We start from the raw sequence: 18,394 nt of genomic DNA on the forward strand, positions 1-18,394 counted from the left end.
ATTTCAGTTTTTAGAATGCATCATTTCACTGAACTAGTCATAAGAAGAAAAGGTAATAAATGCACAGTTTTCCAGATCTTAGAATGGATAAAATGGGAAAGATCCCATCCATAATAACAAACTTTATCACATCATAATTTCACCTGTACACTGCAATATGAATGTTAGTGTAATGAAAGACAATACAACATTAACATTACTTGGAACCCCAGCTTCTAGTTATTGAGAACCCACCACAATGCTGAAAGAGAGCAGAGTTTATTTACTTTTTAGCATAAATTGCATTTCTTTTTTTCACCTCTGGTAAAAATTCTAAATAAAATACCTATAATATATATAATTAAATGTTTGTTTATATATGCAGCTAATACTGGTGACAAAAAATACTCAGAATACTGGGAGAGCTGAGTGGTGGGAAGGTGGTTTTATCACAATAATTATATCCCTTTTTTGATAACATCCAAAGAAACATTATTGTGTCATAGGTGCAGCTGCATAGAATGAAGCACCCTGAGAGCAAACCAAATAAATCCTCAGTCCTGTGCTGCTGTGTGTGTCAGTTTTTAACCCAAGCACTGTGTTCCCTGGGTGGCTGTGTTAGCTTTAATGACTTGGTCTTCTAGTGACATTATTCAAATCTATGGGTTTTTTATACAACTCTAGGAATTAGTAACTTTTTGTCCTCAAAAGTAAGAGAATTGATGGACTTGCAAAATATCATTCCCATAAAAAATTCTGTAATCACCATATTATAGGCAGTGCTGGGGTGAAACCAATTTGTATTTCTTCCCCACAATCTCTAGCCTTTGGCCTTTTGAAATGGAACCTTATGCAGAAAGGAGCCACAAGATTTATGGAGAGAGATGGGAAGGAAGGAAAGAAATTGGGACTGTATCTGAGATGCCAAGGAGTGTACTAGGCTACGTAGGTGTCACACTACACAAATTCATTAACAGAACTTATTTCTTATGTATGTATCCATAAATGTTTCCATTAATGGTATTTTAATGAAAATTGTTATTCATGAAGAAACATGATGAGAAAATACTCGAGTCCTACCTGAATTCAGGCTATGAGCCTAGTAGTCTTTGAAACATCAGTGGATGTTTCAACCCCCAAAAATGCCAATTTACCAATTTATTTCATGGGTTATAGTGTTATAAGTGTTCAGTAGTTTCCCTTTATCTTGTTTTCTTCACCCAAATGTTCTCTAGAGTCCTTAAGTCCAGATGATCTTGTATAAAAATGAGACATTCACTGAATGTGAACTGAATGATTCATGCCACCCTGGTAGATTGGCTGAAACAACTGGGTGAGTTAACAGGTGTATGAGTGGTTATAATAGCTTGTGGTTCCTCTTAACTGAGGGTAAATTATTATCTTTGGGATAATACTGAATCAAACGGTCTTGAAAACTTGTCTTCCTGAATCATTCTTGGCCACAGAAGTGCATCCTTACTAATTTTAGTTAATTGGTAAAGACTTAAAGGTTGTAAACTTCGAATGAATCAGATTCAGATTACAATTTGCAATTGATTCAGTTCTTATCTACCCAGATGTGTAAAAGAAGTTTGGAAGTTTCTCAGCTAGGGTAAATTTGTTTTTAGAATAGAGCCTATCTGTGTTCTAACTGCAGACAGGTTTAGGGTTTTTTTCCTTCTGATTTTACAGCGATATCACTTTATGTGATAAAATATGTCTAAAATTCTTTTGTAAAGTGTACTGGTGGAATTGCAGCCATCATTTTTTACTTCAAGATCATTTTCTGTCTTTCAAACACAAATACGGTTTGTGTAGATCAGTTGTGGGCAGCTCTTTCCAGGAAACAGAGTTCAAATCATTGCACAGATTTCTAAATTACAGGTAATGTATAATATTGTACAAAGAACTGTGAATGCATCAATTCCCACTGCCCCCCCGCCCCAGCAAGGAGTGCACAGTGAGAAATGCTGTTCCTATGGTAACTGTCTGCCAGGACAGAGTGCTGCAGACTGAAATCCTTCTTAGCAGGCAGAGCAAATGCTTTAATGAGTACTTGGAATCCAATTTCAAACACTTCCATATTTAGGCACTTAAAAATTATGTTTACATTTTATTTTATGTAAATTACACTTTACCCATGTGTAAACTACCCTGGAACACTGCTGGATCATGTGCAGTCTCTTGGACAGAAAGAATTTTTGAAAAAGGCTCCACTGTTTCCAAATCAAGTTTCTCTTAAATCCAGCAACATCCCAGTAGATACAAGATTTACAGAGATACTTGGTTCATTAACTTCAATCTCCAAATTCTGCAGGAGTCCCTGGCATATAATTTTCTGTCCATGTCAGGCTCATGAGATCTGAAGATGTCTTGTCTGGTTTCTTTTAAGGACAAATCCCAGGTACAGGACTACATTTATTTTTCTACTAAGTGAGGTTTTATTATTTTAAATTTAGTCTGTACTCAGACACATAGAAAATTAGGGCTTCATTGTAATAGATTGTGTTCTCTAAAATAAAAAAAAATTATTGTCCTCTCTCTGTAAATATGGGACTGATGCTTTCTTTTTTTGCTTCATCCTGCACCTGCACTGTGTCTTTTAACTCTTATTTCTAGGAGAAAGATGTTACATGCTCATTGGTTTGTATTAAGAATAAAAATTTGGAATCTTTACCAGCCTGTTTTTTTTTTTTTTTTAACATAGCAGGAAGTATGTACAAGTTGGTTAGTGAATATCAATTATTGGTAAATAAGGCTCCCTTCAGTTAATGTAAGTAGGAATAAATTGAAGTCCTAATCAGAAAGCATTTTTTTTCCTTGAAAATCTTAAATGGGATCTATTTTACCATTCACAAATAGTATTGTTTATTCTAAATATTTTCTTAAGTTTATTCTAAATATTTTCTTAAATAGTATGTCAGTGTTACTTCACACTATGTGAAATAAAGTGGGTCTTCTCCGTGCTGATGCATTTTATGTTTATGTAGTTAAAATAGAAATATTTGTAGTCCTTTTCTCCTCTATACTTTACCAAAGAAGATCTGAATAAGGGTGATATTATGCAGTGGTCTTGCATATGGAACACACTAATAGAACCATTCACATGTAACCAAAAAAAAAAAAAAAAAAAAAAAGAGAAAAAGAAAAAAAAAGAAGTGAAAAGTTGATATTTACCAGGGACTAGCATTGTTGTGATGAGCTCTGGAGTTTCCAAGAAATCCATATTACTTCTCTGGAATGTCTTGCTGTAATTCATTTGAAGGTGGCTAAATAATTGTAAAAAATAAAAATGTAACATGTTTTTTAAAGGGGCTTAATTTTTTAAATGAGCATAAGAAATTTCACAGTTAATGCTGTATAGAGATTCTGTGCTTAAAATCTTACAGTGATAGTGGGAGAGGAGACCAGATAAGCTATGAAGTGCCTGCAGATCTATGAAACCCAGGTTTTCTCTGTGCAGCTCGCTGTCAGTCTGATGCTCATCGCTTGGTTGTGACCCAGTACAGTGTTGACATGTGTTACCAGTGTTCCTGAGTCTTGGTGATGGGAAACCCAGTAAAACTGGGGTTTTGTTTGACAGGAAAGCAACAAAGCTGCAAGACACTTCTCCATCTCCCCATGAACAAGCTCTCTCTACAGATTTAGGATCACAGGGCTGGTGTATTTCAGTGCTGTAACTAAATGTAGGTAAGGACAATCCTTTTGTCTCTACTCAACTCCTTCGTCATCTGCCTGCCAGAGGCTAGCATTCATCTGGTAGGATGTTTAATAATTTCTATTTTGGGCCCAAAAGAGACACTCTGGAAGTCTGTTGGATGGGTTCCTGTGATGTAGATTGGGAAGTTGTGGGAGAGTTCCCCATAACTACTGATGTGTGCTACAGGCTGGCACATCTTCTGTTTCAATAATTGTGTCTTTTTGTTTCTTCTTCCTTATCATGAAACTGGTGCTATTGCTGTCTTCCTGGTTTTCTGTCTCTGATGAACTAACATCCACCTGATGTTATCTTTATGATGTGATCTTTATGTACTTGCTTTTGGACTCTTTCTGCTTTGAATAATCACCATTGTATTTCTGGCATTTTTATTTATGTTTCAGTATATTCAATTATTTCAAGCAAATTATTGTTCTGAAGTATTAATTGCGATGTATTTAGCAAAACATCAGTTAGCAGTATTTAAAGTAATTTGTACTCAGTCTTTCCACACAATTGATTTCTAACCTTCAAAACTTTATGCATTACCAAAAAAAAAAGAAAAAAAGAAAGCCACCACAGTCCTGACACTTACCTATTCCAGGCATTGCTGTTTTCCCAGAACTCATAAACAAAGTAGTGGATATTACTCAGAATCATCTGTATGGAAACACTAAGAATTTCACAATAAAACTAATTTAATGAAACAAAACAAAATTATTGGACATATACATTTTATTCCTTACTGTTTATCAGTAGGAACAGATGCAGTGACTTTTGAAAAAAAACCCCACAGAACAAAACAAGAAAACCAAACACAATACAAACTCAATTAATAAACTTAACAAATGAGTGATCATAGTGACCACATACTTCAAATTATCTGAGCTTCTAAAAATAAAAACTCTTGTATATTTATTTTTATTATGTAATATTTTATGAAAATCATTTTTCATATTGCTCCAATAGTGTAATTTATCTAAACAAATGCTAAACAGAAAATTAATCAAACAGCTGCTCAGGGAAGATCATCTAATAAGTAGAAGTTATCCTTTTGTAGGAGAGATGCATCCAAGTGTCATAGAATTTAGGTGCTTTGAAAGCAAATGGAGTAGATGAAATAATGTACGTATTATAGAGTAAAAAGCTACATAGGCTGACATCTGGTGCAGATACACTTTTAAATTAATGTTTTGCCTACTAGTTACTTGTTCCTAAGTTATTCAAGTAACAGTTTCTCAGGAGTGGAAAATGACCCACAGAATATCTGTTGATCCTCTACACAGCATCATCCTGCTTATTATCCTGAGCATAAAGGATAAAAGCTTTATAGTGTGTAGGGTATTTATTCACTTGGGTACTCAAATTGGCGTTTAGATAAATAGCACAGAAAGTATATATACAGATTTTTCCATGTGCCCAAGTGTGATATTGCTGACTTCACTAATGATGTGTTTGAAAACTGGTCTCAGTTTATGCTTCATATTGTAGTCAGCAATGTTTTGTGATTTATTGGTTTTTTCCTGCTGTATGTGAAAGTGCATGGTAAAATGGCCAAAATATCAAAAGCTGTTGGAAAAAACAAGTCACTGTCAATTATAGCTACAGCAAAACCCATCGTTAGGTGGCATTACAGACTTAACAAATGCCTGTAAACTTGGGAAAGAAAGGAACTTTCTGCCACCATTCGCTAACTTGCATTCTGAAGTCATGTCACCTCTCTTCCCCAACAAATCTGCAGTCACTACAGTGTTTTGCTGGATGTTCATTTCTGGGAGGAGGCTGGGAGGACTTCTTATTGGGGGCTTTTTCCATCTCTTGGCCAACAAGAGAATTTTATTTTCCTCATCAGTCTGCCTTTACAAGTGAACCACTGCAGAAAGGTCACTCTTCCAGCTTAATTTTTGTGGTCTATGTGAACACTACTGATAAAATCCTAATTGTGATAATCTCATAGCAACAAGACTCATAAATTAGGGCTGTGATAGGCAGTCTTTGAAGCCCTTGATTAGATGGGAAGATTCTGTGTCATGTACACATTACCAAAATATCTTTTTCATAATGGTCTGTAGTATGTATGATAGTAGATCTCTCTGCTATGTTAAATTCAATATTAAGTACACTGGTAAGCCACTAAAATTTATTCTTAACCCAGCTCTAATGTTTTATTAATTCTAAAAGGAGCAAAGCAGAAACACATTTTCATTGAAAATTTTGCTTTTTAATTTTTCCAATTATTTATTACGAATTAAAATTTTACAGTGACAGCCTAAAGGGAGGATTCTGAAAGCTTCCAAGCAGAGAACTGGTAAACAATTCATAAGTTGCTCCTTTTCCAGGTGAGCATAAGTGAAGGATGGCAAATGAGTTTTCCAATAAAGAATGTCAGCCTAGAAGCTTCCAGAAGTCATGAATTGATGACCTGCAGAGCTAACAAGCCTGAGAAGATTGTTTAGCGTCTTTGGGATGTACAGTCATTTTGTGATAGTACGTAAAATCTGCACATTCCCACATCTCTTTCTAGTTCTAGGTGTCTTTAAAGAAGCTTTGTCTTACACACACACACGACACACCAAGAAAGGTGTCATAGGTTCTCTCTTCATGAATAATCCAAGTTACTAAAGAAAAAAGACTACATTTCTTCCTTCAGCCCAAGGACAATAACCCTGTACTTACTGCAAGCAGCCACCTTGAGCAGAAGCAGATTCCAGGTACTGCTTCAGGGCAAGATGGAATTCTTCCACTTTTTCTTCTTTCACAGACATTTAGTTCTGAACAATCATTATCTGCTGATACAAAACCATGACAATATTGCTGCCACAGCTTCCTCTGAATTGTACTTTAAATTCAGAAAAGTCTAGAATGAAACAATAAAATCACAATCATAGAAGAAAACCCACAAAAGTTCCCTTGAGGTTTGCAGTCCCTGTTCTAGTGATCTGGAGTGGAGAAGCAGAAATGCTCAAGCATGGCTTTTGTTTCTGGGCATGAGTGTCCACTTCAGCCTGTTGTCCTAACTCTGGAGGAGAGTCTTCTCAGAAGAGGGCAAAGCAAAGGTTGGTCTTTGAGATGCTGAGTAATAAAGTCAGTGTGTTTCCTTGGATGAATCTGTATGCCAGCAGGCGTGAGGTTTGGGATAATAGAATATCCCCACAACCTGCACTGGATGCATTGTTGTTTTTGTTAAGGTGCTTTCATAGTTTTTACCTTTTAGAGCCCTGCCCCTCACCTGACTGAGACGCCTAAGATAGCCCACATTAAGTGATTAAGAGAGAGGGGGTCTTCCCTCCATAACTCTGCAGGAAAATGAACAGTCTTTTTAAACAGGACTATGGAAACACTCAGCAGTGCAGAAGATCCTATCTATCCTGAATTAAAATAATTATCATTTAGCTCTTTCAAGTTGTTTATTTACTGATTAATCTATTGAAGCTTGTCAACTTTACTAATGGAACATTTAAAGCAACACTATGTGCTTCTTAATGAGTACAACTTAATTTCTCATGCAGGTTTTTGACTTGCTTCTGCCTTGATTATGAATACTGTTAAATTATGGATTATTAGCAGTCTGTGTAACAATACTGCATAATCTCATTTAAAAAAAAATCTAGTCAACTCCTGTGATTAAATGATTTTTTCATGTATATTTGATTTGCATTTTCGTAGGTTCAAATGAATGAATGTTAGGTTTATGAATTTAGGAATGCTAGTTTATCAATCTTGGGACCTAAACTTGTTTAACAGTAAGTTTATTTCTGGTCACAATTTTGATTTTGTAGATTGTAATGAGCACGAGATACTCTTCCATTTTACCTCATAAGATTTCCTATAGCAGTTTTGGGAGGGAGGGAGGCTGTATAACAATGGTTAAAGCATGCATTCAGCATTTGGAGCAGAGAAGCTACCACCCCATAAACATTGCTGCCAAATTTGATAAATCTTATTAATTTTTCTCCTTATGTGTGTTAAGGTTTTGGCTCACTCTGTCCTTTAAAAAGTTAATATAAAAGTTTTACTCACATATTCTAAATTTTGTTGTTGCCTTTTGCACAGTGTATCCTGCTAACTAAAATGGATTCTTATCACTGGAAAAAGTGAGGATAAAGATTTTTAAAATTATTTTTTAACAAAAGACACCAGGTGTGGTCTCATTGCCTGGTGCTTAAAATAAAATGTCAAAATCATTATCTTGAACAGTACTTACAGATCTTGCATTTTCTTCCAAAACTTCCTCTTCAAGTGGCTCAAGCTTTAGGTCCTTCGAGGCAATTGAAAAGAAAATAGAAATTGTAAGAAGAGTCAATAATACAGATGTATTCCACTCTTACATTTTTACAAGCTATTCCAAAACCTAGATTCTGTTCTACCTCAAGAAGTTAAATCCCTTCTTTATTAGTTGTAAGTCAAACACAAGTTTTACATGATCCTGCATGCCTCAGTGGTTAATTCCAGCCCAGGCTGTCTTGTAAAGTTTTATTTATAGTGCTTGGCAGGTGATTTTTCATTTTAACAAATCTGCTTGTTCCCAAATGTATGTTGGATTTAATTGAGAAAAGACAGACATCCTCTCAAATTGTCTCATGGACTGTGGAGATGAGTAAGAATGGCAATTTCAAATGAACTATCAGCTACTGTTGTGCAGTCATGAAATTTTACACAGAAGAAACTTCCCTGCAGGGAATCTGTGTTTCCAAGGGGCTGTTTTCTAGCATTGAAAGAGATGTGCATGATGGTCCAAGTCAGGTCTCTGAACCTCTGTTCAGCCCTTGCTGTAAGAATGGGCTGGGCAGCAGCAAAGAGATGCATCTGTGAGTGCACCTGGTACCCAAACTGGATGTGCACTTCAGGAATCAGTGATTCACACCAACACCAACCTGTAACACACACAAAATCATTCTTTGCTTGCCAGGCAGATGCAGTACCTCCTAACCCAGTGCCATTATGATATTCTGAAAAATACCCATGTGCCTGAGAAAAAAAAGCAGATTGATTTGCAATAAGCAGCTGGAGCAAAACACGCTCTGTTAGTGGTGCTTCACGTCTCACTGAACACAGTTCTTGTGCAACAAAGAGAAAAATCTTCCACTCCCAGCATGGGTGAGGATTGATTAACCTCAGGTAGCAGCTGTTCTGCCAGCACAGATGCTGTACTCACTGAAAACCAACTAGAGATGTGCAGGTAGAATTCAAATGAGCAGAGCACCTCCACCAGCAGCAGGTGGCAGAGCAAGGCAGGAGTGAAGTGTTCAGAAGCTGCTGTGAAGTTGAAGTCATGAAATGTGTGTGGGAAGGGAAAGACAGCCAGCTTTATTGTCAGTGCACACACTTCAGATAAAAAAAACGAGGGGAAAAAAAAAGTGTATTCTTGAAGTGAAAGTTCACTTTCACTGCCTTTGTTTTGGTCAGGAAACATATGGAAAAAGAGAGGAAAGGAATGACTCCAGGAAGTGCTGCAAAATTTCTCTAAATGTAGCAAGAAAATAATTGTTTTCTTTGCCAGTATATGTAAATAAAGCCTGGAAATAAAAATGGATGCAGCTCAGAGGCTTTAAAATGCCTTTGTGATCCTACCTCACCTCTGCTGAGAAGTGGTGGCTTCTGAAATTGCCTTTTAGAATGATTGTGCAATCCTTTCTCATCTTTTTCAGGGCAAAGTCAAGAAGAGGAGTTTTAGTCTGACAGGCAGCTGGTATTTAATGCCTCTCCCAGCCAGACATGGCTGTGAGATACAAATTCAAGTAGATGCAAAATTAGACAAAGGTGAATATAGATAGGTTGTCTACTGGAAAAATTAGACGTATGTAATTGCTATGTTTTATTAATCAAGTTTTATATTGACAAGGAGGTAATTATGGGAGGTTTACACCCTGCCACTGCTTCCCTTTGGCACCAAGCTCCTTTTCAGACTCAGGTTCTCTGTTATTTGTCTGTAAAAAATTTGATCATTTTATAACACCCTTGTTATAAGTTTATTTACCACAAAATGTTTGGCTGCTTTCTGTAACATTTGAACTACATTATTGCTGAATGCCATGTTTATTTCTTTTTAAAGTAACATTCTTTTAAATGGGTTTTTTTTGGCATCAGTTCCATGTCAGGTGGCAATTGTGGCAGGGCAGTAAGCTGCTGTTTCCAAAGCTGAGTGGAGAGTAAAGCCAGACTTACCTTTCATGGTGGACTTTGACATTTCAAAATCCAATTTATATCTATTCAGAAAAAGATCAAGTTGCTACTAAAATGTCCCTAATGTGGTAACTGCTGTGTAATTGCCTTTCCCATGCAGAAATGGCCTCTGGGAGGAAGTGGCTGGGCAGAGGCTCACGGGTACCCCTGGGCAGAGCTTACTGCACTGAGCAGACCACGAGGAGCTGCACGGCAAGAGCAGAGCGAGAAGCTGACAGAGTCATGGACAGTGCCACAAGGAATGGCCACATTTCACAGCTGGTTAAGGAGAAGTGATGCGAGAGACTGTCAGACTGCAGGGATAACCAAAGGGAACACTGGGCTCCTTTTGGAGCAAGGCCAGCAGTGCTGGGGGTGGCCACATGCAGCTAATCAGTAATTAGGCTGAGATAACAGAAATACCAAACTGGGACCAAAAGGGAAAGGTAGTTAGGGGCATTTTTTTTTCCTTTGGGGGGAAAGGCAGAGAAAGGTCAGTGTGCTTTTCTTGCTGAGGCCTGTGCCAAGTCACCACCATTTATTGGGGTTTTTTGTTAAAATCCTCACTTAACTATTTTCTGTGTGTGTAACTTGCTACTGAACTCAAGCTGGACTAGTGGTTGAGTAACAGGAGATGTTTTTCTGCCTTGACCCAAGGTCTGAGCCAGTGCCTGGGTAAGGGGTATGGGTCCAGCCACAAATACTAGATGACAATATTCACAGGGGAATATCCCAAGCAACTAGAAAGAAAAGAACAGGATCAGACTGTTTCATGTCCCTGTGAGTGCTGCCTGTGTGGGTGCTGGTGAAGAGACCCATGCCAATGTCTTTGAAGTGCAGGCAGTCTCACTGCTGGTGAGCACTGACCTGTGGGGAGGAACAGCAGCAGCTGCACTGGGACTGGAGCTACTCCTGGGTCTGAGAGCACAACTCAAAACCTCACCTCTAGTGGACAAGGAGGAAGAAACACCCTGGGTCCCAAAATCCACTGAATTCGGCCACTCCCTTAGGGCGTATCTGAAATTGTCTGTCTGTCCTTCAATAGGGAAATTTAATGCAGAGAAAAACTCAGGAATTTATAACCTTACTTTTTCCTCTGCTGTTCTTTCTTAAAATAAAAAAGAAAAAAAGAAATCATCACATACAGATTTTAAGACAACTTTTGAACACCAGAGTAACAATCAAGTCAGAGTAATAATGAAGAATAGATATTTTCTGTACAGACAGATGTGGCTCAGGATTTTACAAGCACTGGGAAGCCCTGGCATTGCTGATCAGATGGGTGATTTGTCAGACTCCTGGAGGGCTCTGCTTTGGTGTGGGAAACACAGGTGGTTTCTGGGCTCTGGGAGCTGCTGCAGCCAGCTCCCAAAAATATTTGCATCAGACTTTGGTTGAACTGTACTGACAAGCAAAGCAGTTTAATCTTTATAAATGAGTATTCTCTGATGGGAAAGGAGGAAACAAAACTTTCTACCAAGCTTTCATGTAAAAGTTTAGAGAGGAAGAGGAAAATATCAGATCCTAAAAGAGGAAGATTGTAACATGCTCTCACAAACAAGCACTACTGAATACATTAACATTCTCCAGTCATAGAATAATACAATTTTTCACATCTTTATGAAAAGTTCAATCTGTGGTAATGGGAGGGGGAAAGGGAAGAGCATGGAAAAACAATGTCATGAATAGGAAAGACGAAGGTGGAAGAAAATGTAGGCATTTAATGAGTGTTAGGTCTCTTAGGTAATGTTGCAACTGGGGCATTGAAAACATTTGTGGTTTAAGGATTAATTTACTGAAAGTGAAAGAAGAAACAGGTGGAAAAGCCTGCACACCTTCTTTTCCAGTCTATCAATTAGCCTCTGGAGTCTGTTTATCTGGATCACCCATTGGCTGTCTTCTTCAATCCAACCTTTGAAAAAGAGAAAAGATTAACCTTTATAAAATGTTGCTAAGTTGCTGGTAGATAGTGTATTCCTGTATTTTATAAAAAAAATATCCCTGCAAATTTTTTGGCTTTTCAAAGATTGTGCTGCAACTAGTTCAATGTTCATTTAGGTGGATGTGGAAGAATGGCTACGTGACAGGGGCCACGTTCTAGACCAAGAATTGGGAAGATGCAGCTAATCTGGGTCCCTGCACCTGCAAAACACTGTGTCCTCGAGCATACCTGTAGTACAATAACAAGTAGTGAGAGAGACATGAGAAAAGAAAGATGTAACCCCTAAGGTATGAGGAAGAGCTGATATTGTAGTATAGCCAGTAGATTGCTTAGCTTGCAGAATATGTATGAGCTTATTACTTGTTGTGCATAAAAGTCTGATGCTCTCTTCAATAAACGAAGCTTGCTAAACACTCATATTGAGCATCCAAGTTTCCCTCATCGCGACAGGTGGAACTAAAGGAAAACATGATTTGACTCAATGAATTATTTTCTTTCTTTTTAAGATTCAATAGAAATCCAAGACAGAATGAAAACTACATTATAAATGCCAGTGCTTTTGAAATAATGCTGGTAACAGAAGAAAGTTCTCCATCTCCACTGCAGGGATATTCCTGTCTGTGTAGTGACCTGATCATAGAATCATAGAATGGTTTGTGTTGAAAGGGACTACAAAGATCATCAGATTTCAACTCCCCTGCCACAGGCAGGGAACCTTCCACTAGGTCAGATTGCTCAGTGCCCCATCCAACCCAATCTGATGTCATATAGCAGGCTGGAGCTAGACTATATTGTTCTAGACAGGCAAAAGCATCTGGGCTATGAAGGTGGTGAAGGGTCTTGAGGGGAAGCCATAAAAGGAGCAGCTGAGGTCACTTGGCTCGTTCAGTTTGGAGAAGAGGAGACTGAGGGGAGACCTCATCACAGTCTGCAACTTCCTTGTGAGGGGAAGAGGAGAGACAGGTACCCATCTCTTCTCTCTGGTGAGAGTGACAAGTGACAGGGAATGGCATCCAGATGTGTCAGGGGAGAATTAAGTTGGATATCAGGAAATGGTTCTTCACCCAGAGGGTGGCTGGACACTGGATCAGGCTCCCCAGAGAAGTGGTCACAGCATCAAGAGTTCAAGAAGCATTTGGACAATGCTCTCAGGCACATGGTGTGATTCTTGGGGATGACACTATACAGGGTGAGGAGTTGGACTTTGATGATCCCTATGAGTCCCTTCCAATTCAGGATATTCTGTGATTCTGTGAGTCCCTCTAATATCTCTGGAAAGTTTTGCTTTGCTAAAGTATTGTGAAAATTGTCTGCCAAATGAAAATGACAGTACTCAAGGAAACAAATATTTGCATTATTAAAGAAGTTTCTGATATCACCCATCATGTAAATGTGTAAATGAGTGGTTGCTTTAAGAAGAGAGGAAGGTTATTTATCAGAAATGGAAGATTTTTCAATAAATGCTCTTGTTATCCACATTCATCAACCTTCTCATTTCCCAGCTGAGAGTTCTTGTGTCACTTGCATATATTTTGACCAAAGAAAGAAATCCTAATGCTGAGAACATACCACAGCTCTGGTCTGTACAGGAGACAGGGTGTGGCTTTACCTGAGCAGGTACACAGGCTGAAGGAATGTTGGCCTGAGCCTTGGGTGCACACCACAGTGTTACTGTGGGCAGCTGGCAGTAAGCAGGAAGACCAAGTGCCAAGACAAACACAAACCTTGTGTAGGAAAGTAGACAGCCGTCAGCTATTAGTAGAGCTGTGGAGGAAAATGTTAGCTCTTTCAGATTACACCAATACAGTGAGTGGATTTGATAGAGCTTGCATTTATTTGGGCTCCTTCTGAATCAGGAGTGCAGCTACAAGGCTCTGTGACCTTCCCTGTTAGGAACACCAACCCACAAGAGACCAAACATCATGCTGCATCACTGCTCTCAAAGACCAGCATCATTTGGTGAGTGGCAGGGAGTGAGTCATGAATGTGAGTGACAGAAAAGTCCTCAGCAGAGGGTTTAAAAGGAAGAGGTCAGCACATGGTCAAGAAGAGAGATAGACCCACTAGATGTTTTGTTGTTTCAGTTATCCTCATGCCTTGATTCTGGGACATGTAACTAAGCACAGAGATGTCTTCACTGCAGCTTCATGCCTAATGTCACAGCTTCCAAATAATCCCATTTACCAAAGTACTCCATCATTTTCCAAAGCAGAAATTCTGCTGCAGATGTTTTTTTTTGTGTGCGTTATCTTAAATGAAATATTCTTTTCTTTCTGGTTTTGTGTCTTCCTTTTCTGTTTATTATTTATTCCCCTCAGCTGAGATGTGAGTCATGGCAGAGAACTTGGTTGCATATAAGTCATGCCTTCACATTTTCATGTCTGCAAGCAATACAGATTACCTAAAAAATGTTGAATCAATCCAAAATATACACTTTGGCCCACAATTAAGTTTTTATCTTTTATAATTTCAGATCTATGGATATGCATTAATTTTCCTCAGTTTTCATTTAATATCTTCTGTATTAAATTGAAATTGTCTTCTGCCAGTAAAGTGTCTTAGTTACATGTCTAAATTAAATTCTTAGAGAGGAAGATTTGTGTGAATTTTTCTGTATATATGTCTATGTGTTTAAAATGTGAAATACCATATCTGTGCTACAATAAGGGCTATTTGATGACAGGCTGTTGTTCCTCTGAAGCCTTCGAGCTAAGCATTTTCCTGGCCACTGAACTGAGAGCACTTCTGGTTTTGTTGGATCTTTTCCGCACAGAAACACAGGAGACTTCTTAAGAAAAAAAATGTGGGAGAGTTCTTCTCTCTCTGTTCTCAAAAAGTGTGCTTTTATGTTCCCTTTTGAATTAAATAAAAAGAAATACCTGTTGAGAGCACTGAATTATTTTCTGGATTTTCACTATTACTCATTAGTTTTGATTAGGTCATTAAAGAAGTTAAAAGAAAAAAAGAAGAGGGTTAAGCTGGCATAAACCTAAATCTTTGAGGGAGACAAATTTCAAGGTCACTATCTGTGCATACTGTGGTTCTGACCTGACTTAAGTAATCATTCACAGTTTGTTCATTCACAGGAGTTTTGTAGCATCACTGCAGAGGAACTGGCCTGAATAGAGGTGCACAGACACTGTGCATGCTTGGTGCACCCTCAGACTTTCAAAACCTGATTGATTCCTACAGTCAAGATGCTGGCACAAAACCAGGTATTACTCCTGTACTTCAGGGGATCTCAAACCCAACAGCAAAACAAAGAAGAAAATTACATTTCCAATAGAAAAAAGAATTACATTTCCAACAGAAAGGTCTTAAGATCTTCTTTGTCCATAAAATACAACAGTTTGTATTTTGCTTTCCCTATTGTCTTTAACATAGCATACTAAGGAAAAATTTCCATATAACCAAGTAACTTTTCAACTTTTCAACTTACAACTTTTTGACCTTTGATTCTACAAAATCTCATTATGGAGATCAAGCTAAAACCCTTGGAGGGATGAAGGATACCCAGGTGATTGAGAGTTTACAGAGCTAGAAGTTAACCAAGAATATGGCCATATATTCTAGGAAGAAGCTGTGACAAGCAAAAGTCTGGCTATTTTCTTCCTTTAACATTTTTGCATCGTGCATCAAAAAAAGATAAATTATAAAGCTGGAAAAAACAAAATAATTGGGCATCTTAGTAATTTCAGAGCTCTTTATAGTGCAGTGGTTTGGTTTCTACATTTCATATTAAACTGTCCAGGGATTTAAAAAGAAGTCAGCAGAACCTAGCAGGCACCTAAATTACTGTCCTACAGGCAGCCCCACATCAGATGCATTCAATTTCAGGAAAACTCCTATTAGTGTGTTCCTATAAGGAACAAAAAGTGTATCCCTATTTCTCCTGTTATTCCCTCTATCAGATTTCTGGGTGAAATGTAAAGCAGTTGTGGAGTTTCACTGTGACCTCACTCCTCACCCCTTCCCTGCAGCTGAAGAGGGCTTTGCTCACCTCTCCTGCCGGCTCTGCTCCTCCGTGCTTTCCATGGCACACTCCAGGGAGCTCTGCAGGCATTGCAGCTGGTTCAGTGTCTCCTTCAAAAGAAAGCAAGTTACAAACTGCTCCAAACTGGAAGCCTCCTGATAGTCCTAAGGATTAAATGAAAAAAAAAAAAAACCCAAAAGGTCAGGCTTTGCTTAATAATTTAGAAATACATGAGGGAAGGTTCAGACTTCATTCAGGAAGGAAGCAGGTTGGATGTTTCCATGTTTATAAATGTAAACCACACAAACAACCTTTGCTGATGGACAAAAAGCCCTCTGAATTTCCAGGTGTAGGCACAATTCCCACTCAAACTGAGAGGCTCAAGTACACAGTGACACAATACAGTTTCTACTCAAAAAGACCCATTTCTTTAAATCCTTAACTCCAGTTGATGGCAGCACCACATTACTTCTGAAATGTGGAAAAGCCAAAGTAAGACTGACAGCTGCAGAACTGAATTTAAAGTTTTAATTCAGATCCACTCTTGTGAAAAGATGTTTCTCAAGCCCACGGGCCTGTCTCAGACATTGATTATGGGAATAGTCCTGGAGCAGAGCACATGCTTAAGATACTCCCCTGAAAAATCCCACCAGCAGTTGGCTGAAGGACTGTGTGAGAGAGGTTGCCTTCTGAATTTAACACTCTTTGACTGATTTTTGTTCCTTTAATTTGTTTAATTATTTTTGAAACCATATATCTGTATGTTTCACAATTTCAAATAATGTATCTAAATGTAATTTAAACTAGAGTTTGGTTATTATAAAAGTTTGCACCTATGCTTAGCAATTTGTAGTGGTTCTTTGAATAATGACATTACCAATTTATTGTATGTATCAAAAATATTTATGCTTTTTTTTGTGCAGATAATTTCAGAAATCAATTTTTATGCCTGTTGTCTCCCTGGCCCAATAAATCATATTTCCATGACTGGGGTCAAATTTGATGTTTCTGGCAAGCCTAAATCTGCAAAAACACACTGTTCCCTTCCAACCATGCCCATTAGGTGATTCTATGATTTGGCAGTTCTGCAGTAATACATAGGTAATGCTTTGTGAGGGGGCCACCTTTACAATGATATGAACACCCTCTTTATTTTTTTTCTCACTAATAAATGTAACAGAAGAGAAGAGACCCCTAGAGCCTCTACTTACTGTGTTGAGGTCACATCAGGAACAGAGATAGAAAATAGATCTCTTATGCTCTGAATGAATTTGTTGGCTCCTCACTCAGCTATTCTTGAAAACCATTGGGCAAAATTCCATCTAAAACAGTTTCATAAAATATGAGGGGCCTTCAATGAGAAATTTCTTTAGTCACCACATCTGAAGAAAGATGCTGGTCCCCCACCTCCAAGCTTTAAAGAAGACCTGTCACTTCAATGGTGTGGCCTCCTACACTATCTGAGAACCCATTTGAGTATTTTTGGTATTCTTAAGGTATTTCATGTTCTTTCCAATGGGAATTACAGCTGAAATGCCTTTCTTAATTTAAGGCTTCTCTTAGAATTTTTCCATGTATGTGTTTGCAAAAAATCAGAACACAAATAGAAGATGTTTAGAAATTTGAATGTAAAATGAAAGATTGTCAGATAATAGCTTTAAAAGCATTTTGCTCTCAAATGAGAGCAATCTTTTCACAATATTTGTTATTAAGTTAGTTCTTGTTGGAAGACTTCTGCTACAGAAATCTCAGGTGTTAAACCACCCATGAATTATCAGAAGTTACTTATGTAGCCAGAAGCTTCAGGGTCTTCTACATTTACTTATTCTGTCTTCAGACTAATCAGCTGTGAGTCACTTTCCAACAAATAACTTTTCATTGATACAATTTTAAAATAGATGCTCATGAGAGATTGTCAGTCTACCTGAAGGACTCATACCAGTCTATAATAATGTTTATGGCAACCTTTCTATGATTAATCTTTTTGTGCAATAGGAAAGCTGTTATTTTATTATTCTTCTAAACTGTCTCCATTGTAATTGATTTAAAACTTCAGTGAACCTAAGAGATCATTTAATTTCCAAAAATTTTGATTTTCTGGCAGATTAGAACAACGTGTGTGAATCTGTGTAGCATGGACAGATAATTGAAACCTTTCAGTGGAAATCCAAGGTATACTTTCATTTGTTTTTCAGCTTTTGCCATTGCTCTTGGAAGTAAGTGAAGAAATCATCTCGAAACTGACTATTTCTTGTAAGTTTTTGAATTGTGTTTTAAAATTCTGGGCATTCAGAAAGTAAATGTTGCAAATATTTTAATATTGCTTCCTGATGATACTCATGGTAAATCTGATACAGACATGCTGAATTACAACCTAAATGTAAAATCAGTGTTGTTTCATTTTGCAAACAGTTCAGGTGGGTTCTCACAGAGATGGGGATCATATAAACATTAGCTATGTAATACTTGCTGCTGTCTGAGGCTTCTGCTTTCCAACTCCTAGAGAAAAAATTACCCAGAAAAGCTTTCCTGCATCTTAAAGTTAGTAAGATTTTTTCATTACAACTACTCCAAGTTTGTGCATTGCACTGGGATTTTGTGGCCGCCGCTCTCTTCACAGAGAGCAGCAGGCACAATTTTC

At 37.8% G+C, this 18,394-nt stretch overlaps 1 protein-coding gene across 1 annotated transcript in view; it reads right to left on the bottom strand.

Moving 5' to 3' along the window:
* Nucleotides 1-215: 215 nt before the first annotated feature.
* Nucleotides 216-18,394, bottom strand: part of NECAB1 (N-terminal EF-hand calcium binding protein 1) — a 49,904-nt gene continuing 31,725 nt past the window's right edge. Inside the window, 8 exon segments of the mRNA XM_066548456.1 lie at nt 216-241; nt 3,157-3,248; nt 4,272-4,349; nt 6,353-6,465; nt 7,881-7,934; nt 11,674-11,774; nt 14,442-14,659; nt 15,781-15,917. Of these exon segments, the coding sequence (XP_066404553.1) occupies nt 216-241; nt 3,157-3,248; nt 4,272-4,349; nt 6,353-6,465; nt 7,881-7,934; nt 11,674-11,774; nt 14,442-14,659; nt 15,781-15,917 (819 nt within the window).

Source organism: Molothrus aeneus, chromosome 1 (genome assembly GCF_037042795.1).
Source record: "Molothrus aeneus isolate 106 chromosome 1, BPBGC_Maene_1.0, whole genome shotgun sequence".
NCBI classification, from domain to species: Eukaryota; Metazoa; Chordata; class Aves; order Passeriformes; family Icteridae; genus Molothrus; species Molothrus aeneus.